The sequence below is a fragment of the Pristis pectinata genome, chromosome 26 (assembly GCF_009764475.1).
Source record: "Pristis pectinata isolate sPriPec2 chromosome 26, sPriPec2.1.pri, whole genome shotgun sequence".
Lineage (NCBI taxonomy): Eukaryota > Metazoa > Chordata > Chondrichthyes > Rhinopristiformes > Pristidae > Pristis > Pristis pectinata.
The window spans coordinates 8,968,372-8,991,442 of NC_067430.1; the positions used below are offsets into that span (position 1 = coordinate 8,968,372).

A 23,071-nucleotide genomic window follows, 5' to 3' on the forward strand; every position below is an offset into this window, starting at 1 on the left:
TCATCTAGGTACAATATTAATTATGATATTCTGAAGAACATTGGGATGAGTTCCTGCAATAAACATGCAATGTAAATGCAAGCTGTTGTTAATAAAATCAATTTCATCTGAGATTTATCATGCTCAAAACCAATTTAAATTGCTATTGGAGGCGAGATATCTGGTGATATTACCCAGGCATCTACACCTCCTTGTCTTTCGTATGACTAAGAAAGTCAGAAATACAAACACAATAACTATAGTTACATGAAGTTCCAAGGCTAAACTGCAAAGCAAGCACAAGCAGTTCACCACCTTTTACCACTCATTAAGAACCAAAGCTGTGTATTTTATTTGAGGCTTTTCAAATTTACTCCTCCTTTGGTAGATTCCAATTTCATGGCAGCAAAGTTACTCATCCACAATCAGGAAACACTTTACTGAATGAATAAGGGACTGGGAATATTGCAAAGATTGTTGTGGAAGACTGAAGATTTGTAAGATCTTTGGAGAATCCTGTCATGCTGTGCACTATGTTCAGCTTGGCTGATGGTGCCACTGTTGCTTACGTATTGGAGCACTAGATATTTTCCTTTCATTGTGGGTGAATTTTACTGTAGACTTACTTGCAATTATTTTGCTTATGGTATAAATACAAGCAGGTGCTACTTTACCAGTGCCTATTAAAAGCTAAAGGTACCGCTCATACAACATGAAACTTGAGACCTAAAAATAAATTTTAACACATTTCACCCACTGGCTCTCCCCCCACTCCCCCATCTGGTCCTGTTTCCATCTGCCCTTCACCTCTCCTCTAATGGTTCCCATTATCAGCTTCCTTCCTTATCAGATTCCAGCATGGGTAGCCTTTGTGTTCCTGTTTAGCACCCTCCAGCAGCTGTCCCCACCCTCACCTCCATCCTCATCCTCTGTTCCCCCCTCCTGGCTTCATCTTCCTCTTTTTTGACTGCCTCCATAATCCACCTGCCTGTCTCCCAACTCTATGCCTTCCCTTCCCCTCCCCTCCCCGGCTCCATCTGCCTGTCATCTAACCAATGCCGCAACCCCCCACAGTTCACCAATCACCTCTGGCCTCTGTCTTACCACTCCCCTTCTCTACTTTATACTAGCCATCTCCACTCACCTGATGCAGGGTTTCCACCCAAAACATAGACAATAGCTTCTCCCCTCTCCCCCCACAGATTCTGCTTGACCCTTTGAGTTCCTTCAGCAGATCATTTGTTGCTCCAGATTCTAGCATCTGCAGTCTTGTGTCTTCAGAGATTTCCAGGAGTCAGTCAAGATGTTGCATTTTCAAGGAGGCTTTAATAACATTCTTGAATCTTTTCATCTATCTGCCTGGTAATCTCTTCCTGTAACAGAGCTCAGAATACTGTAGTGACTTTAGGAGTCTGATGTCAGGCAAGCAAATGACATGGTCTGCCTGCGGAGCCAACTGTGTGCAACTGGGTATGTTGACCTGGGAGAGAATGCTGACGTTGGTTCAGTTATCCTACCAGTGGATTTGGAAGGTTTTGCTGAGAAGGTGTTGGCAACATCTTTACAGAGCCTTAATTTACCTGCTCTAGGTGGTACATGTCTCAGAAGCATAAAGGAGGGCAAGGATCATCACTGCCAAACAGACCACGAGTTTCATGCCAGACTTGAGGTCTTGATCTTCAAGCAACTTTTTTCTCAATCGACTGAAGACTGTGTTGGCATACTGCAGGCAATTGGTGCATTTCATTCTCCAAGTCAGCTTTTACTGAGACGTGGCTCCTCAAATATGGGAAGTCGTCCATGTTTTTCAGTGTATTGATATATACCTTAATTGTCAAAGCATAGCATTGTACAAAGACAGGATCTTTGTCCTGAGAATGTCACGTACAGAGCCTATCCTCTCATATGCTTCAGTGTACGAGTCAACGATTTGGAGTTTAGCTGCCAAACATGCACACGTGCAAGCATCTGCTTAACTATTGAGTTGAGGTGACTTTGGCTCTGCAGTACAGGTACTGTATGTTAAACAATTTCTCATTTGTCCTGTACATCAGCTCCAATGACCTTTCTTTTGCAGTGGAGCTAAAGTGCAGCACTGCAGCAAAAAAGACTGAAAATGTGTTGGGGCAACAATGCAGCTTTGCCTGACGGTATCCACTGAGATTGACTCTGCGTGCACCCTTTGGTTGGGATCATGGTTTGCACACCAGCATGAAGTAAAAGCAGATGGAGACAAATTTCTACAGCCAGATAGATTTGAGGACTATGCTCCAGAGCCAATTCTCTGCATTTCTCTTCAAGCTGTTACATGGTGAAGATCATGTCCACTGGATGGATGGAATCTATACTCAATTTGGGAAGCCACTCTTCAGCCACTGGGAGGGGATGGTTAAAGGGAATTTTGGCAATAGCTTTCCTTGTGGCAGACAGCAGGGAGACATCCCTGTAATTACTGCAGTTGGATTTGTCATCTTTCTTAAAGATTGTACAATTACCTAAGGTCCTTCGGATTCCTTAGCACATTCTCCTCTTCTCAGATAAGGATTATGAGGTTGTGGGTTTATGACTTAAGCTCCTTCATGCCATGATTTACAATTTCAGCAGAGTTACTTCAGAAAATTTAGTCTAATCTGGCACCATTCACGAGTCTTTCAAATTGCTCCCGAACAGTTCTAAGTCTCAACACTTCAACTTGCTGTCATACTTATAAGAAGCAAGGCAGCCTATTAACAGATAGCAAGCTGTCACAAACAGCAATGTGATCCTCAGTAGTTACAATGATTGAAGTATGAGAATTGGCCATACATTTCCTTGAAATAATGCCATGGAACCTCCAACCTCCACCCAAGAGGTCAGACGGAGCTTCTGTACAATGTCTTATCAAAGTCAGCACCTTCATCTGTGCAATATTCCCTCAGCACAAGTGTCAGCCTAGATTTTTGTCTTTGAAATAAATTATAAAATAGCTTTTTGTTTAAACAAAAGCACCAAGAGAACCTTCAGTTTAGGTTTGCCTAAATTTTGTTTAAACACCACTAGAATGCATCATTTCGGTTAGCTTACAGAAAAGACAGCTAGCAATGAGTTACAATGGTGTTCAAGTCACTTACAAGCAGTAAAAAGAAAAATCGTTTTTATCAGACACACCACATAAACATATGTCAAGACTTCTTACTTTAGCAGTAGCATCAATCTCTTTCTGCTTCTTCTCATTGACAACATCATCTGCTTTGTCCTTTTCAAATTCTTTCTGACATCGATTTAGGAGTAGCTTACGAAAATTCACCGAGGCACCTGGCTTATCTGACATTGGGACTTTCAACTGTGAATAGAAACAATTCTCACATCATTCATTGTAGAGATCACAATACAAAACTATGGTAGTTGCAGTCCCTTTATATACATGAATTTTTAGAGGAAATACAGTAACTACAATTTTTATCAATTTTTTGAGTTACAGTTGTAAAATTAGTGACATCCTCAAATCCTCATTGGTTTAAAAAAACATGACTCTGAGTAGGACGATTTTGAACAACAAATATTTAACAATTGGTGGAAAACTTCAGTACTTTTATTTTCAAATTCTAGTAATTGATCAGTTTCACTCACACCATGACATTTTAGTGAACATTTCACCAGTGGGAAATTATCATATCCACAGAATATGATGTGCAGTTACTGTATATAGGTCTTTGTTTCGTCACAGATCAATATTGATTAACCTAGCCTGGTAATTATGTTGCTACAGGTTAATTCTTATTCCTGTACAAATTTCTCAGTTACCTACAATATATACTAGCCAGTTAGATTAGCTAAGCCAAAGAACAAAAGTGCATTTTGGCAATATTAAAAATGCATTTTGAAAATGCACATGCTGCTCTTTGGATGTTTAAAATAATCAAAAAAAATTCAGATTTGGAGTTTTCAAAATATCAGTACGCAGATGTAAAATGTATTTATTGATGTTTGTTGACCTACCATTGTGAGGCAGCGACACATGTTGGCATATGCTACTGAGAAATTAGGCTCATCAATCGCTTTCTCAAATACCAGGTCAATAACCCCTTTCAGCCTCTCCTCCGTGTCTATAGTCAACTCCTGAACTTGTTTCATCAATTGTTGAAACATTTGTGGCGTAAGCTTATTCAGGATGCTTCTTACTCGTCGGAATAGTTCCTGGAATGAGTATAAAAATCATGTCAATAACAATAATTGAGAGCAAATTTGGGCTGTATATTAATTCAACAAAATAAATGGCATACATTGAGTTTAAGATGACTGAATTGTAAAGCATTACAATATAGTAACAAAGATAATGAGTAACTTGCTGTTCATGTGGTCTTGAAGCTTCACTTCACAGAACCCATTCCACAATGACAGAATTAATACGAAGATGGAGTCAGTAGTACAGAGGAGACAGGATTGAAGCATGGCTATTTTTTACAGTCCAATTCACTGGACAATTCTTTAAGTATTGACCTCCAACTCCAATGCCAAAGAATTACACTCAAGTCCTTCAGAGAAGACTTTCAGGATCTGTCAAAGCTCAATTTTTGTTCATCAACAGCATACCACTGCTATAACTCTAAGTGAAAAACACACAAGTATGTTGGCAACATGCCAAAGACTATAATTTACCCTAGGTACACCTCAATGATTCATAACATTATGCATGGTACTTACTCATAACTCAATGCTGCACATATTTTAACTTCTAATGGAAATAAGAATTTGAACAAATTATGGTAAATTGACAAGCCAAAATTTACCCACAGCAGTTCTCTCTCTATTGCAAAGAAATGGATACAAGAATATCGCAACTGCCTTGCATGGCTTGGGGAAAAGGGCAAAGGAAGTGGGCAGTTGGGAGAAGAATGAAATAAATCAAGGGACAGTACCCCTTTAAGAAATATGTGCTCTGAATAACCTGGTCAAGTTTCCCATCCCTGTACTTGTATATAAATGGAGGGAAAGGAGGGCCAGCAGCTATGGAGAAAAGCTTAGGATGGCACAGTGGCGCAACCAATAAATAAAGGTTGAAACTCTCTAGTCCAGCATTCTCATAGTCCAGAAACTCCCGCAGTTTGGCATGTTTTGAATCTATAATACAGATCTATACTAATCAAGTAATTCTAACTAAGATCTAAAATTAACTAAGATCTGTACTGACCCGCAGCTAATTAACCTACCAGTGCAATTTTTGTGACCTTAGCAAACAGAGTTTCGGACTTACAGAAACTTCTCGGAACTCTAACTTGACCCAGGGAGTGTCTATACTTAAAGAAGAATAGTTGTCCCGTTCAGAGGAAGATGATCGGAAGCAATTCCTGTGGTCCAGCACCAGTCAGGACCCAAGGGTGCTGGACTGGAGAGTTTCAACATGTAGTCTGCCTCACAGCTCTAGCAACCTCACCGAGTGTAGCATTTGTGTTCTCCCTATGACTGTGTGGGTGCTTCCTCTCACATTACAAAAATGTGCAGGTTGGTAGATTAGTTGGTCAATGTACAATTGCCCCTAGGGTGTATATTAGTGGTAGAATCTGGGGAATAGCAGTGGGGGTGGAAGGGTTGGGAGAAAGTTGTTGGGAACATGAGGAGAATAAAAGAAAATGGGATTAGCGGAGGATTAGTGTATATTATGGGTGTTTGATGGCTGGGGTGCGCTCAGTGGTCTGAAGATTATTTCCACGTTGTATGAACTGAAAATTTTTGTAACCAAAGACAGAGTATCTGTATTATTTATGTAAAGCAGGTTGGCTGAATGAGGCATGTAAACTGCATTGGATCACGTGCTAATAAATTAAACTGTTACCTGGATCTCAACTGAGTTCAAGATCTTAATTGTCGCTCAACTGACATGGTACTTTCAGTCACAAAATGTGTCCTTAAAAGCATTCCTTCAAATAAAACTACATCTGTTGGTTTGCCAAGACTGCAAAGATAGCTCCTCTGAAGAGCTGATGGGCATGAGGACTGTATTAGAATACTAGAAATATGGAATACTATTACAGGTCCAAGGAAGGCTATACTTGTGACAGAGAAGGTTTACCAGGTTGCTTCCTGGGATAGGAGGAATTATCCTATCAAGTGGGATTAAGTACATTGGGTCTATACTTCTATAATTTAGAAGAATTAGAGATGATCTTTTTGAAATATACATAATTCTTTGGGGGCTTGATGAAATAGATGCAGGAATGGTGACACCCCTGGAAGGAATGTATAGAACCAGGGATGCAAGTCTCAAAATAAGGGGTGGGCCTTTCAGGATGGACACAAGAAGCAATTCCTTCACCTGGGAGGTTGTGAATTTTGGAATTCTCTATCTGGGAGAGCTGCAAAGAGTCAATCATTTTGTACATTCAAGACACAGATTTATTGGTTTTCAAATATTAAGGAAATCAAGTGATTTGGGTTAATAGAGGGAGGTGGTTCAAACAATCTTATTGAATGGTGCCTCAGGGTAAAATGGCCTCCCGCTGCTTTACTTTCTTATGTTGTTACAATAACAGGCGGCAATAAATATCCTCTACCAATCTGAACCTGCCACATAACATCTCCCTCTCTCCAATAATAAAGATCCAATAGCAACACCTTGGAAAATATGGATTACTTTCCAGATTTCAAGAGCCACCTCTCAGCAAAGGCAGAGATCAATGATGACATACACCAGCACCTTCTGTGAGTGTTCCAAGATCAAAACCTCTAATTCGATAGAGATACCATTTGGAGTTACTTCTAGATCACTTTGGTGATTCATGAGTGGGGTGGATAACAGTCTTGCGCCTGAAGTACTGTCCTCTTGTATGCTTCAGAGACTACTTACAGCAGGCTAAAGTGCTGGAGAGGTCCAACACAGAGTCTCCAAATCCACTAAGGGAACCAATGTCAGATTCTTCTTACATGTGCACCACAGGTGAGCCATTCCACCTTACTTCCACCATTGCTTAACCTAAGCACTGAATACCCTGAAACTCAAACTTTAAGTACTTAAACATTTTGAAGAAAACTTTTTCTAAGATGCACTTTATAACCTCACCGATATTTTTGTTAAGACAATGACAAGTGCTAAAAGAAAAATGCATTCCTATTTACCAATCGGTAGAGATATCAAAAGGTACTTTCACAACAGGAAGGAAAAGACATGTATTGCAAAATACTCAATGAGATTTTCAATCCACGTCAGACTGAACACAGAGGGGAGATTAAGTGGGGAATCTGGTAATAGAAAAACTGCAGTATTCTTTAGTGCCTGTTCTGCCATTCAATAGGGCCAATATTCTATCCTACCCCCTTCTTTTGTGTTCATCTGCCATAGTATTGTGAAGTCCAAAATGTCGCAGTATCCATTTTGAGTATTCTTGACCGAGCATCCACAGCCAAAGAATCACAAATCTCTGCGGAGAAATCTGTCATCCACCTAAACAATGCAAGCCTTATCCTGACACAATGACCTCATGTTCCGGACATTACAGAAATTCAAGACAGTCTCTTAATATACAATGTCAAGAGACATAAGAATTTGGGGTGTTTTATTAAGTCACCTTTTCTTTTAAACTCCAGTGATTATGGGGCATCCTACTCTCTCACTCAGAGACACATAAGAACTCAACAACACGGTAGTGTAGCGGTTAGCGTAACGCTTTACAGCACCAACGACCCAGGTTCAATTCTGGCCACTGTCTGTAAAGAGTTTGTACGTTCTCCCAGTGTCTGCGTTTCCTCCCACATTCCAAAGACGTACGGGTTAGGAAGTTGTGGGCATGCTATGTTGGCACTGGAAGCGTGGCGTCACTTGTGGGCTGCCCCCAGAACACTACGCAAAAAGATGTATTTCACTGCGTTTCAATGTACACGTGACTAATAAAGATATCTTATCTTATATAAAAATTACATTTCAAAAGGCCTTCTGACTTCAGTTAATTCTTACGCATTCCAATAAAAAGATACAATATTTTCTGGAAATTCAGCTCAGTTAATTGCCACTGTTGCTCATTTTAGACCTAAATATGTGTTTGTTTTTAATCCAACCTGTGTTTTTTGCACATCAGAGTCATCAGAGACTTCTTCTCGTTTTAATATGGGCTTCCATGCATTCTCAGACTTCTTTAACTGGATATCATCATTTACAGATATATTTGTAATAATCTTCCTTGGTTCTCTTCGTTGCCCATGCTGTGATCTTCTTGGACCAACATTTAGCACCTAAGTAAGTAACGTTAATTGTTAACTTATAATAGCATCCTAAGGACCTTTGATACAAAACTAATACACACACACACATTGATACTGAGTAAGAAATTAAATCTCAGAACCCACATAATAAGGAGAGATATTGGACTTCAATCACCCTAAAAATCAATAGTTCTGGTTTTAAAACAACTATGTGCATGATCAAATTATTTAGTGTAAATTCCATCCTCAGTGATTTCATTTACTGTATGGATGATGTTGAATTTGCAATACTATTTGAAGTTTGTCACAGAGTTAAGCAGAGTTAAGTTGTAACAGCAACTTAAGAAACAGGACTAGAACATTCAGCCCCTCTAGTCTGCTTCATTTTTCAAATAAATCAGGAGTCATCTGTAACCTTAACTCCACATCCCTGAATAACAAAAATGAGTTATGCTGGCATCCATAGCATTCTGAGAAGACTTCCAGATTGATTAATGCCTTAAGAGTTAAAATTGCATTTTCCTTGAATGCAAGCACTATGTTACTTAGTACAAAACAGCACAGTATATTTATTAAAACTGCCTTGGGGCAGTGATTCAAGGCTGATTACAGCTGCTCACAGGTGATACAATCAAGTGACTACTGTCAAGTGACTGCTGGTCCAGAATAATTATTGGCAAGCTTTTTGACTTGGGGTTTGGGTATCAAAGGCACATGTTCTCCTGTCGTTTGGTATATGCTCAATTATAATCAGGAGAGTGAATCCTTAGGGGCTGGCTTTCCTCCAAGGGCTTGAAGGCAATTAGAAAACATCCTGATAGAAGATAAATGCAGCAGCAAACTGAGGATATGTATGCTTCCACCACACAATTGTCTACATCAGAATCGGATTTATTATTCACTGACATGATGTGAAATTTGTTGTTTTGCAGCAGCAGTACATTGCAAAGACACAAAAACATAAATTACAAAAATAAATAAATAGTGCAAAAAAAAGGAATCCATACCAGGCTATGATACAACCAGTCAGGATGCTCTCCACCACACATCTATAGAAATTTGTAACCACTGTCATCAAATAAATGCAAACGGGACTGCTCTCGAACAAAGTAGATTATTCTTTGTGACATTTGATTTCTTCACAAAACAGGATTTTAAAACCAGGTTGATGCTGACAAAGATTAATTAGGCCAAATGCAATCTGATGACATTAATGGTCACATTCTGTAGAAATGGACACCAGTATCTAACTCATTAGCCACAGATATTCAATTTATCTGCCTTTAGATGAAGTTCAGCAGGCCCACACCACTCTAGAAACTTGGGACTGGATACATTCTATAATGCATTACTCTTGAAAAACAAGAGGGTATCAGGGAACATACAGTATATTTAGTTTTTCAATACATGAGCTGATAGGAATTAATGTAACAATACAAAAATTTCCTCATGGCAATGTGAAATTCTGGTCTTAAACAAGCAATTTATAAATTAGAAAGTGCAATTAAGTGGCATCCAACTTCTGTCAGCTCATATATTACAAATTCTGAATGGTTACCTTACTACTTTAATTTTTGGATTGTATATCTCATCAGTAAATGAGTCCTTGTGAACTATTAATACTTGCATAATACAAGGTGACAGCTCTTTGGTTTTGAACCTCTCTTTGCCATAATCAAGCTATTAAAAGAAATTTCTGCAGGCTCCAGGTGTAAAAGCTAAGGCTTTCTGGAGGGCAAAATTAACTTTGAATCATACAGGACAAGGAAGACCAAAGAACAAGATTTGAAAAAGTAGTTACAGCACTGTTCAATTCTTCATTTCACTTGGATAAGGGAGATTTAATAACTGTGGTTCCTTGCGTAATATCTAAGAAATTCCTTGGAAATATTAAGCTAACTGTAAGTGAAGCTCCAATTTGTATAAATGGTTTAAACTGCCAATGTTGCATTCCATAGCCCGCTAGCCTGCCAGAGTTCGCTGTATTGCTTGAAGTTCAAACCTACTTAGATATCCCTTAGATTTTACCAAAATCTCTTGGTTGCCTGGGGGACATGCAAGACCCTCAGAATATCAGTAACATATTCAGTTGAAATACAAAAACACTGATAATGGTTAGAATGCTAATATTTTACACATATCTTAATACTAAAGTAAATGCCTACTCTCTTTTGCCAGTTGCCATCAGCTGTTTAGAAGACAAACGGTCTTTTTGACCAGCTTTATCAACCTTTATATATCCCAGTTGATGTCCCAAGAAGAACTGTGACTGTACAAAGTTGATACAGCCCCCAAAACATTGTCAAATTCTTTGAGTCTTATTTGCAGTTGCAAATCAAAGCAAAAAGTTTTTTATTGGTAAACCAGAACAGGTTTACCAATACCTTCATCAATGTATCTCTCAGCTTCAACAGTACCTTCGAGTCAAAGTTATCCAGCTGTTTATCAATTGTACTGTGAAAAAAGGAATGGAGTGACTGTACAGTAGGAAATTCTGACACCATGTCTGACCTAATCATGTCAAAACCAAGAAGGTACACTATGTAGAAGTTTGTTGGGCCAACTTTTGCTCTGAGAAGTATCAATACATAAAAAGTCATTGACCTTAGTGTTAAATTGTTGTTCTGTCCATAAATGCTCCAGGCTACAGAAGAAACATGCATTAGATATGATATGATGATGTTATATGGACATTACCATAATATCCCACTGAAAACATTACAGTTGAACCATGTTAGCAAACCAAGCATCATACAGAAATATCTCCCCTTATAATTTTACAAAGAACATTTTAAATTCTTAAGTTGTGTTATTATGCAGAGATGCAGAATAATTCTATGCAAGAAAGCAAATATCAGAGGGCATTTACAACAGACTGCTCTCTGATGATTGGGAGTAGATTACAGATGAGCAAGCAACAATATTTATTGAAGCAAAAATACTGCAGATGCTAAAATTCTGAAACTAAAACAGAAAAAGTTCCAGGCCAGGTAGCATTTATGGACTGAACAACAATTTAACACTTCAGGTCAATGACCTTTTATCGTATTGATACTTCTTAGAGCAAAAACTTCTACATTGTGTACTTTCTTGGTTTTGACCTGATTACTCAGCACATGGAGTCAGAATTTCCTACTGTACAGATTGCTTAATTAGCCATGTGATTTACGCTGATATAAAAATTGTGAGAATATATTAATGTTTATCTATTAATAAAATCACAGTGATACTCAAAGATATAACAAATCCCTGCAACAATGATCACCAGAACCTGCTTTAAGACAGACATGACTTACTGCTCCTACTCGTCCACTTTGTGGCTGCCTTCCAAAGTCCGCATATGATGGTGTGAAGTCTGGGCCCCGGGACAGTATTCGTGAGGGGTCTAAAGGCCTTGTTATTTGTTTAGTCTGGGTAATCTGCAAATAAAAATATCTTGTTAATGCAGGAACAGTGCATGATAAGAACATAAGGAATAGATATAGGGGTAGGCCATGCAGTCCATCGAACCTGCTTTGCTATCATGGAAGAATGCCCACATCAACCGCAACTACCTCAACTATCTCAATATCCCTTGAGTCTCATATCATTCACAGCTCTCTGATACACACAATTCTAAAGATTTACAACCGTAGTGAAGAAATTCCTTTTCATCTCAGTCTTAAGTAACTCATTATCCAGGAACTATGACCTCAAGTTTTAAACTCTAAAACCAAGGAAAACAACTTCTCAAATCTATATTGCCAAGCCTTCTAAGGAGGTTTGGTTCAGTAAGATCAATATCCTTCCAAACACCAGAGACTTTAGGCCCATTTTACACATATCTCAACCCTCACATTTGGGGAATCATACCAGTGAAATCATATGCACACTCATTTTTCTTCGGTTCTCCAGCTATCAAGCATTAAAACTGGTGTAGATTATACTGTAACACCGGTAGAAGTAAAGGGACACTACTTCATGTAATATAGAGCATGATGCAGTCTCTAAATGAACACAATCAATTAACAATCTAATGAGCTGCCTGGAGAATTAGCAAGGGCTATTAGCCATAATCCTCCCCCTACCCTACCTCATCGCAGCAAGCATCTCAAATCATTTTCTTTAAATAACTGGGAAGAGCTGAGCACAATTAACAGAATCTTAAACTTCAAATGCATCAATTTCATTCCTGTGGGAAAATAAGACTGGTTTGCAGTGAGAATGCTGGAAATACTCAGGTCAGACAGCATCTATGGAGAGAGAAACAGTTAATATTTCAGGTCATTGATTGCTTTCTTCTAATGAAAGGTCAAACATATTTTGAGTTGCACAAAAGGGAGAGAGGTGGAGAGAACAAAGGGATTTTCAGTGATAAAATGAAGATCAAGTGCTAGTACCGATTAAGGAATGGTACTGAAGAGAGAGAGTGGTCTTTGAGGGGTTGAGGATAGAATCTATTTGGTTAGAATTAAGAAGTAACAAGTGCATTATTGTGCCACTGAGATAATTCTGCTGGAGAGGGCAAGGATATATCTAAAGCACAATTTCTTAGCTGATGGAGTGATGACCTGCATGGGATGAGGGGCATCTGGCCAGCAGGGGAATCAAAGCTCAAGCTCCCTAGATGACAAAAGAGATAAAGGGGGTGAATAATGCATGTCAGGAGAATTCAAGTGAGAATCAGGTTGAATGCAGTAGGGTCAGAACAAGACAAAGGAAAACAAAACTGGCAAAGGGAAAATCCAAACAGAATGCCAGTTAACACAGAAACAAGTTCCACATACTATCACCAAACCCAAGGAGTAGCAATAGGAACTCAAAAGTGCCCAAGTTCCACCCATCTGTAAGTCCATTTTTCAGTCCAACTCAGTGCCCACCCCATATCACCTCCCTTTCTGGTATAACGATGACTACTAGTTCTGCTTCTTGTACTAATACATTTTCTGTTCCTCTGTCTTCACAGCTGAGGACAGTGTACGAGTTACAGAATCTCCACGACTCCTAGGGGAACCCCGAGCTTCCAGTTCCCTGTCACTTTCTCTCTCCATTCCAATTGCTGCTCTTGTGCTGTTCCAAAAAAGCTCAAGCAGCAGCATCCTATCTTCTGTCTAGGCAGTTACGACACAAGGTCATCACTCTGTAATGTCAATTCAGTTTTCTATCTGGAGATGTGAGCTGATCTGCTGAGTAATTGCATTATTCTTTTATTTCAGAGTTCCAGTAACTAATGTTTTCTGCATCTCAAGGTTCCAGCATTTGTTTTTTTTACTTTCTTCTGTTCTCAGTCATCTCCTCTATTTACACCTCCTCCAGACAGATCAAATGTGGTTAACAAGTTTTTATTCCCCACCTCCCACATCTACACCTTCCGAAATTCTCTTAGTCTCCATGCTATCATATTCTTTAGAAACCTCCCTCTTCTCTGCAATTCAAACCATGCTGTTTTCTCACTTTTCCCAGTTTTCATGAAAGGTTAATGATCTGAAATATTAACATTGTTTCTCTCTCCACACAATGCCTAACCTGCTGGGGATTTTCAGCATTTTTTGTTATTTTGGGTTTCTGTCAGCTTTTAAACTCCACAATCAGTTTACTGACACTCATCAGCTGATCTTGCACAGAGTGTAACTTATAGATCTGTATACCCATAAGAAGAGTTGGAAGAAAATGAGAAAACACCAACAAAAAAATCTATTTCCAATCAGCTGTGCAAATTCAAACCAGTGTGAGTTGTATGCTTTCCCCTTGAAATAGCTATTCCTCAAATTAATTCTGAAGACCAAGAAAAAGCTTGCAAAATTCACCCATGGACTTTCGTAATGAATGTAATTCTAAAATTCAGCAAACTTAAGCTTTGAAGTTTGAGTGAATTCTCCAGGTGGAGGGTAATTATTCATCTCTTTGCTCGCATAAAAACAGTACCATTACTACCAACAAACTGTCTCATATTTAAAATACCAGTTGTTAAGCATGTGGTAAACAATTTCAGGGTATACTTCATCTAAATTACTTCTTCAGTAGTACTTGATAAAATTCCCTTGCTCTGCGATTTCAAGGATCTTTTCTACCAAGTTGGTCTCTAATATGGCAGGTTTGCATTTACACCCCATAAGTATCGATTCACACATGGAGGAAGTGGGTTCTGTACTATTTATTACTGGGAACTCAAATGTTCAGACCTCAACAGAAACTGATTGGAAAAATTAAGCATGTTTTTTTTGAAATTTACTTAAAAAATACTGCAATTTTGGAGGACAAAATGATACTAGGGTACTGTAAATAATGAGTTTATTTTAACATTAATTTGCATAACTAATTCAGCAGGAGCAGTAAACCCACCTTATCAAGAACAACATCGCTGATTGCTGGCAGTCCATCTGGCTTCTGTGTACTAGCCGCTATGAACTGGAAACCAAGGAGAAATTCACGGTCATATCGCTTCTTGCCCTCTGGATTCATCAATTTCCATTGCTCTGGAATGATGCAAAACATACAAAAAAAAACTCCATTTTTTTGAAAACCCAATTAAGAGTTTATGCAGCTAAACAACTTCTTTGAGGCACACAAATTACATTATTAAGATAAACTTACAACTCGAGAATCAGCAAAAAGAAATTATGGCTATATCAGCCTTCTTGTCCAAGGGAAAATGCTTTTTTTTTAAAAAAAAGAATGCATCTAATTGAGTTTTGTTGCATACAAACCATAAATCCGTATTGAAACTTGTCTGTATGTCAGAGAATCATGTAATGCACATGCTGCAGCATTTCAGAACTCTAAGAACCATAGAACGGATCCATGCCAAATAAGAATGCAAGTAACACCTTCAAGAAATCTGATAATTGCACTGATATCATTGCATTAAATCGATGGTGAAAATATAAAGTTTTGTGGAAACCAATACGCGGATACAGCAGGTGAGTTGAAAAACGGAGCAAATGGGACTGATGGGATGGCTCTACTGGGAGCTGGTACAGACAACGGGCCAAACGGGTGCCTCCTATCACTTTGACAATCGTATGATTGAGAAAATTAAATGCTGGAATGAATAGGCTGTAGATGAGTCAAATGGACTTCCTATTCTGATTATATTGTATTCTATAAACTTTAAAAATTAGTACTTTTTGCTCTCCTTTGTTCGTTCTGTAAAATGCATTCACATATTTCAAATTTCTATTTAAATATTTGGTTGGTTATGAGTTAACCACACAAACTAATAGTAATTTTTAAATATACACTTGCATAGGATGGATACTTATCCTTCCCCAACCCACTCTATGCAACATGCACTTCATAACAATACCACTGAGAAGGTATAGCTCTTCAGATTGTGGTTTAAAAATAATCTTGAAATTTAATTAAGATTGGTGATACACCAAGCCACCAATGTAAAGTTGATAATGAACTGATGTTGTTTGTTAACAATTTAACATTCCTTGATATTCAAAATTCAAATTATTTTCTTTGCAGGAAGCCTCGGTGACTAACAATTTACTTCTGATTGCTCAGTTAAGAACTTTTCAGCCATTGTTACAAGATTCGTAAATGTGACAAGTTGAATGTAAGTACAGATTGGGGTAGGTTTCAATTCACCAAGCTACACTCCATGCACAAAGCATGACTTGAAACCAAATGTAGATAACATTGGCTGATCTTCAAACAATTCACCAGCACCACACCCAGAAATTACTATTCTAAATCAGAGCACCAGACTCTTCAACATCGACTGCACAAGACCTTTAAATGGTCTGTCCTCTTTTTCCATTCACCAAATGCCATAGATACACCGTCACTGGATTCCTCAGGCTTTCACCATAAACACAGCTGTATACCCATTTCTGGAATTTTCAAAACAAGCACCACCTCCCACACCACAAGCCCCAAGGCCTCACTTCCCCAATCTTATACACTGTACCACCATCTCATGCTACATTATAATTTGTTGAAGACTTTAATACATCATTCATTACCAAATTCTCGGATAAGCAGTGCATTACAAACAAAGCACCAACTTCATCTGTTTTTATTACTGTTTCTACATGAAGCATGATCAATTTTAAGAGCCTGTCAAAGCAAATGATGTGTAGTTCTTGTGAAAAAGGAAGGTAATCTGTATGCCTGAAAGACCAAATCAGTGCTTATTTCCTTTAAATCTCAATTCAACTGAAGACTAAACAATGAAATCTCTTTCCAATTTAGATCAGTTAGAGTTTATAGAATGAATTTATGTGAAGACTTAATTAGACTTCCGTGAGAGGAACAATAAAAAAAGCATAATACTAAAAGCATAAACATGAGGTGACCATATCAAGATTGGCTGGCTTTGGGACGAAAGGAGGAGGAAAGATATAGAGGAAGCAAGGGATGAACACAGACAGGAGCTGTAACACTGGTACAGCACAGGAATGGGCCCTTTGGCCCACAATGTCTGTGCCAAATTAAACTAAATTGGTGGTGTAGTGGACAGTGAAGAGGGTTATCTAAGATTACAACAGGATCTAGATGAACTGGGGAAATGATCCAAGGAATGGCACATAGAATTGAGCTTGGACCAGTGAGAATATTCAATGACATTACTATTGCTGAATCCCCCACCATCAATATCCTAGGGATCACCACTGACCAGGAACTCAATTGGACCACACCCACATAAATACTTTGGCTTACAAGAGCAAGTCAGAGGCTGGATATCCTGCAGCAAAATACTCGCCACCTCAGATCACAGTACCTATAAAGGTACAAGATGGGAGTGTGAAAGAATACTTTACCCTTGCCTAGATGAGAGCAGGAAAATTCAGGAAGCTCTACACCATAGAGGACAAGGCAGCCCACTTCCCTGGTACCCACATCTCTATTTATTCCCCACATCAATAGCAGACTGCGGATGCACCACGTACTTTTTGCAAAAAGCACTACAAATACTCGCCTAGGCGACTTCAATAGCACCTTGAAACCAGTGACCTTTATCACTAAACACCTAGGTTTCAGGCGCATGGGAGTACTGCCACCGATGAAGGAGCTGAAGATGGAGATCAGAAAATTTTGGCAGAAGGAATAAGGAGTGGCTCAGTTTCAAAAGGTGCAAAGGAACAGAAGAACATAAAAAAATCCTTGCAAGTTGTAGGCCATGCTGAGAGAGCAGTTATTAAAGAGAGATCATATACTGGACTTGGAGATATTGCAATACAGATTTACAGGTCAGGTTCCTGGAATGAGGGGGTTCTCTCATGTGGAGAGGCAGGGGATGCTTGGGCTAATCTGACTAAAACTTAGAAGACTGAGAAATGATCCCATTCAAGTAGATAAGATTCTGAGGCGGATCGATAAAGAAAATGGTGAGACTGTTTCCTCACAGTGAAGAATTAAGAACATTGCTTCAGGATAAGAGATTGGTCATTTAGGACTGAGAAGATGAGAAATTTCTTAATGCAGAAGATTGTAGATCTTTGGAATTGTCTACCCACAGATGCATCGAGTTTAAACCCAATACCAAGATGACTGAGGCATGTTAATCAGCAGGAAAGTGTACAAGGTACAGGATTAGGAATGATCTTAATGAATGGGTGAGTAGGCTCGAATGACTGTTGAGAATACTTCTGTTTTTATTATTATATTGTTAAGAGACCACCAGCACATTTGAACATTTTTTAAATAGGTGTGTAAATCTTCTGGAGATCTTGTATTTTTCATAATAAGCTTTCCTTTATATTCTAATAATAACATCACCTTATCCTGAGGACCTCAGGATCATTTATTGTGAACTCTGCTTATAGAGCTGGACTCTCTACTGAGAGAAAACAGACCCTTATTATCTTCTCTGCCAATCCCACTCAGAATCTTCTATCCAACTGATCATCTCTCTTCCTTCTAAACACCAGAAGGGCCAGGCCAAGTTCCTCAACCTCTCCTCACAGGACAATATTTGATATAGACAAAAGGAGACTGCAGATGCTGGAGTCTGGAGCAACAAGAAGATGCTCTCAGAACTCAGCCGGTCAGACAGCCTGTGGAGGAAAATGGACAATCGATGTTTCAGGTCCCGTCTGTCCATTTCCTTCCACAGATGCTGCCTGACCTGCTGAGTTCCTCCAGCATCTTGTTTGTTACAATATTTGATACACTCATTTGCAAAGTATGTCACAAATAATTACATGTGTTAATTACTACTAGCATTAATCCTGATAAATCATTGGTCAGATCAAGAACAGTTCAGGTGGTGCAGATTTCTAATCAACATCTGTCAATACTTAATAAGCATGCAGTTCAATTATTGAAGAATTGGGAACAGTATTAATTTTATTTATTTTTCTGTTTGTCAGCCATAATACCTCACATCATGATGAACTGTTGCAACTTATCAGTTCAGAGCTTAATGACATAAAATACTCACAAGATCTTTAAATATGCTCAACAAGCAAATTCTCATAGAAAATGGGATTGGTAAGAAGCAACAGCCTGGAACTGAAAACAAAGTTTACCTTCTTTGAAGCCACACACCACGCTATCATCAGGGCTCTCTTTGGTGCTGGTCTCTGTACTTTCACTTTCAGAAACAGTCTCTGAACCGTTCTGTTCCGGTTCTACCTCCTGATTCCCATTTTCTTCCACATCTGCATGACCTTTAATGTCCAAGTCTTTGTCCAGATTTGTATCTGGAACTGTCCTATCTTGTTCAGATTCAGGCAAAGTTTCAACTGCAAGTTCTTCAAGTTTAAGCTGAAGTATAAATGGACACGTTATCTTCAAATACTTACCCACACCCCCAAAATGGAACATGATTAAATATTAACAAACTATAAGTTAATATTCCAATAATCCACAATAAGGAAAAACATATGGTAACAGCATTTCTACTTTCAGCTAACATTGGTGTAACTCTGCAGCACAACATCAGCCATTCAAATGCAATGTTAATTTCAATACTTTTCTGGACCTGGGTGAAAATTAAGGTAACAAAGAAAACTGCATAACAAGCCCACATCATATTTATCAAGATTAATTTGGCTGCATTTTAAAATAGGTATCAAATTTGTCTACATATAACCAATACTCAGAAATAATTGTGGCTTAGTCACAAGCTAGAACCTGAATGTACCCACTGCAAACCTTCAATGTACACTTTCTAAAAGTTAATGAAATAAAACCCAAGAATAAGGCAGCAGAACATTAAACAAAAAACAATTTCCTCTCCTTAAACACAACCGACCCTTTAGGAGGAGTGTTCCAGTTTCATTGAGACCTCTTTGCACCCTATCAAGTATTTCCTGTTTAGGAAAAACACAGCAGAGATCGATTCTCATTTAAAGAGCTAGGTCCATATTTTCAGCAGAGGTTCATTGACAGTTATCAGAAACCAAGATTGTTTATTAATGAGTGAAAACCCTGGTCAGTCTGCCTCTTCCTAATCCAGTTGACTGGGGCTAACTGAACTGCTTTCAACTACGTCAAGTAATGCAGCAGGCTTGGGAATGTATTAGAAGTCTCTCCGAAATGCATTTCAAAGTGATGATTAACCGACATCAAGCTGCACCTTAACTGGATTATACATTTTGTTTTCAATGTGCAATTGCATGTAAAGATGCCAAACACAGTACTGTTAATTTACCCCTTTTGCCTAAATGTATTTAACACTGAAATCATGAATTTAGCATGCTTCAATATTTCACCTGTAATAATACTGCTGGGGGGGGGGGGGTTGGTGGTGTGATGGGGGGAAAGCACAATTACAATGTTTAAAAGACATTTGGACAGGTACATGGATAGGAAAGGTTTAGAGGAATATGAGCCTGGGCCAATGGGACCAGCTTAGGTAGGCAACTTGGTTGGCATGGATGAGTTGGGCTGTAGAGCCTGCTTCTATGTGGTATAACTCAATACAGCATTTTAAAAGCAGCGAATGACTCCAATAGAAATATTTGATCACATTAACAGGAAGACAATATTGTGTTTTTTTAAATTCCTTTTCAGTAATTAGGACTGTATGGTACAAATTTATGATTTCTACAACCAGCCAGTTGAATAGTTGTTTTTCAGTTTTCTCAGCATGCATATTAAACTTTTAAAGTTGACCCGTAGAAGTTTATTCTCAGCGCTAAATGTGACATTGAAATCACAGCAACTGAAAAAAAAACATTTTACATTTTAAAACTCTGCAGATATGTTAGGCAGCTAACACAACAAAAGAAAACTTAAATGGTTCTTTTACCAAATTAAAAATATCTGGTCAACAATGGTCAAATCACGTTTATTGAATTTCAAAATTATTTTTGAACTACTGAACTATCTGTATAGAATAGATTCCACTGGACAAAGAAAATTCAACCATTGGATTATACACATCAATCTGCTTAACAGAACCAGGGATCTCAATATACTACTTAAATCAGCAACAGTATTATTCTTTGCTATATCCCTCTAAATAAAAGGCAAGATATTTTTGCACATTAAATAGTACATAATCATACATGTCTCCCTCAGTTAATGAAGGGGTTACCTTCCTTAAGAACTCTTTTATTATGCAAAACACATTAAGCAGGTGCTAGCTTATTTTCTATGTAAAAAAAATTCAGTTTGCCACCTACCTTTATAAGGTGGTGGTGTGAAAGGTGGACAGATGACTTATGTTTTAGGTGGTGGTGCACGAGTAGAGTTAAAGGCAGTTCACTGACCCCCACATGCCAATCATTTTCAGAGCCAGTTTGTCAGGGTGGATCTTACTGTTCTCTCGGCTAGAGTTGCTCTCCATGCAGTGAAATCACTGCACAAGTGCCAATTCCCAAGTAGGCACTTGTTGCCTGGTGTCTTTGCACTAATGGCTGTTATTCTGAGGTGTAAATAAGTTTTTTTCGGGTCCAGTCAGTCTGAGTTAATTAGTGAAGCAAGTGAAGGTGTCCCTGTGGTGCTGGTAACCAGGGCTTGACTCCTATTGCATGAACTGAGATTGTGTTGTGAGAAGTGAAATACAGTCCCTATCCTTTATTTTAGTGAGCAAAACTTGTGTTCAGCCCCAAATCAGATTAAATAAAACTCTTTGCTAAAGCAAAGGTTTGTTAAGTGAATGTTTGCTAACCAGGGAGACTCTTGATGCAATTTATGAAAAAGAAATCTGAAGTTCTTTCTGGTCCACCCTGGAAAACTGGTGATAAATTTTAAATTTCACCTTAAAAGCAGTTCCCTTCCTACATTGTGAGCAAATCCAGGTAATCTATCAGGGGGCTAGCAGTTAATCAATCTTGTGAAGGGGTTTGTTATGGGTAGGTCAGGTCAGACTAATGAAGCACAAAATGCACTCCAGTTATTTCCCTAGGTACTCCAACAGTACCTCTAAAACCATGGAGCTTCAGGCCAATGGGACCACTACTATTTGCAGATTCTCCTCCAAACCATCCTGACTTTCAAAATATTGTTAGATAAATTTATTAGTGTTCTTTGAAAATGTATTTAGCTGGATGGAGAAACAAAATGTTTGGATTCCAAAAGACATTCAGTAAGGCGCCACATAAGACATTACTGCACAAGAACTAATGGCTTTGAGAATAATAAATTAGTATGAGAAGTGGATTGGTTAACCACCAGAAAACAGAGTGACGATAAATTTTTAGGTTGGCAAACTAGAACTCAGCTCAGTGGCACGGGGATTAATGATTGGGCCTTAATAATTTTGATGAAGGGATAGAACATATTGTAGTCAAATTTGCTGAGGGTACAAAGAAAAGCAAGTTGCAAGGAGGACACAAAACGTCTGCAAAGCAATATAGATAGATTAAGTGAGTGGGCAAAAATCTGTGGAGTGAGCATGAAGTGAGGAAATGTGAGGTAGCTAGAACAGAAGGCAAAATATTGTTAAAATGGAGGGAGACTACAGAATGCCGCTCTACAGAGGGATCTGATTGATCTCAAACATTAAACTCAATGCTTCAAATTAGGTGTAGCAAGTATTAGAGTGCATATGGGATGTTGGTCTTTACTGCAAAGGGATTGAAGTAGGTAAGTCTTGACTCAACTGTACAAAGTGTGGCAAGACCACGCCTAAAGATTGGTCCCCTTAAAGAAGCCATTTGGAGAAGGTTTACCACATTAACTCCAGAGGAATGATCGAGTAAGCTGGGCCTACATGCATTGAATTTAGATGAATGAGACATGATCTTATTGTAACACATAAGATTCTGAGAGACTTGAGTACATGCAGACAGGATGTTTTAGATGGAAGAAATCTAAAACCAGGAGACATTGCTGCAGAAGGGGTAATGAATGTGAAAGAGACGAGAAGAATTTCTTCTCAGAAGGTTGTGAACCTTCAGAATTCTCCATCCTAGCAAGCTGAGGAGGTTGACTTATTGAATCTATGCAAGGCTGGGGCAACCAAATTTCTAGACAATAAAGGAATCAAGTGTTATGGGAAACTGACAAGAATAATAGAGTTGAGGCCATAGTGAAATCAATTATGAACTTATTTAACAGTGGAGCTGAAGAGAGCATTTGGCCTTATGCCGTTCCTATCACTTAAGTCTTATGGTTGCCCAGTATTCTCTCAAATTAAGATAGCAAAAGAGTAACACAACTGAGGTAATTGGAATGCTAACCAAATGCAATAGGATAGATACTTTTATCTAACGGAAGAATCTTGAGCAAGAGGGCATGATCTCTTACATTACAACTAAACCACTTAGCAACAAAATGAGGAAGAACCTTTGTTCTTCAGAGAGAGGCAGAAACTGGAACTCATTCCCCCAAAGACTATGGAAGCAATGTCAAATCAAATTTCAAGGCTGAGATTGTTGTTCAGAAAGATTTGAGTACGAACAAAAGGCAAGTTAATGAAGTTGACATAATCAGTGATAATCTAAAAGTGGGTAGACTGGTTGGAAGGATGAGAGGTTTCTGGTTTCTGTATTTCTATGCTGGTTTCTGTATTTCAGAATATGAAAAAATAATTTTA

The 23,071-nt window shown here is 38.5% G+C and overlaps 1 protein-coding gene across 1 annotated transcript in view; it reads right to left on the minus strand.

The window, feature by feature from the left end:
• Positions 1–23,071, minus strand: part of LOC127583306 (eukaryotic translation initiation factor 4 gamma 3-like) — a 266,563-nt gene that overhangs the window by 55,542 nt on the left and 187,950 nt on the right. The window contains 6 exon segments of the mRNA XM_052039146.1: positions 3,155–3,301; positions 3,958–4,155; positions 8,008–8,181; positions 11,448–11,570; positions 14,473–14,606; positions 18,612–18,849. Of these exon segments, the coding sequence (XP_051895106.1) occupies positions 3,155–3,301; positions 3,958–4,155; positions 8,008–8,181; positions 11,448–11,570; positions 14,473–14,606; positions 18,612–18,849 (1,014 nt within the window).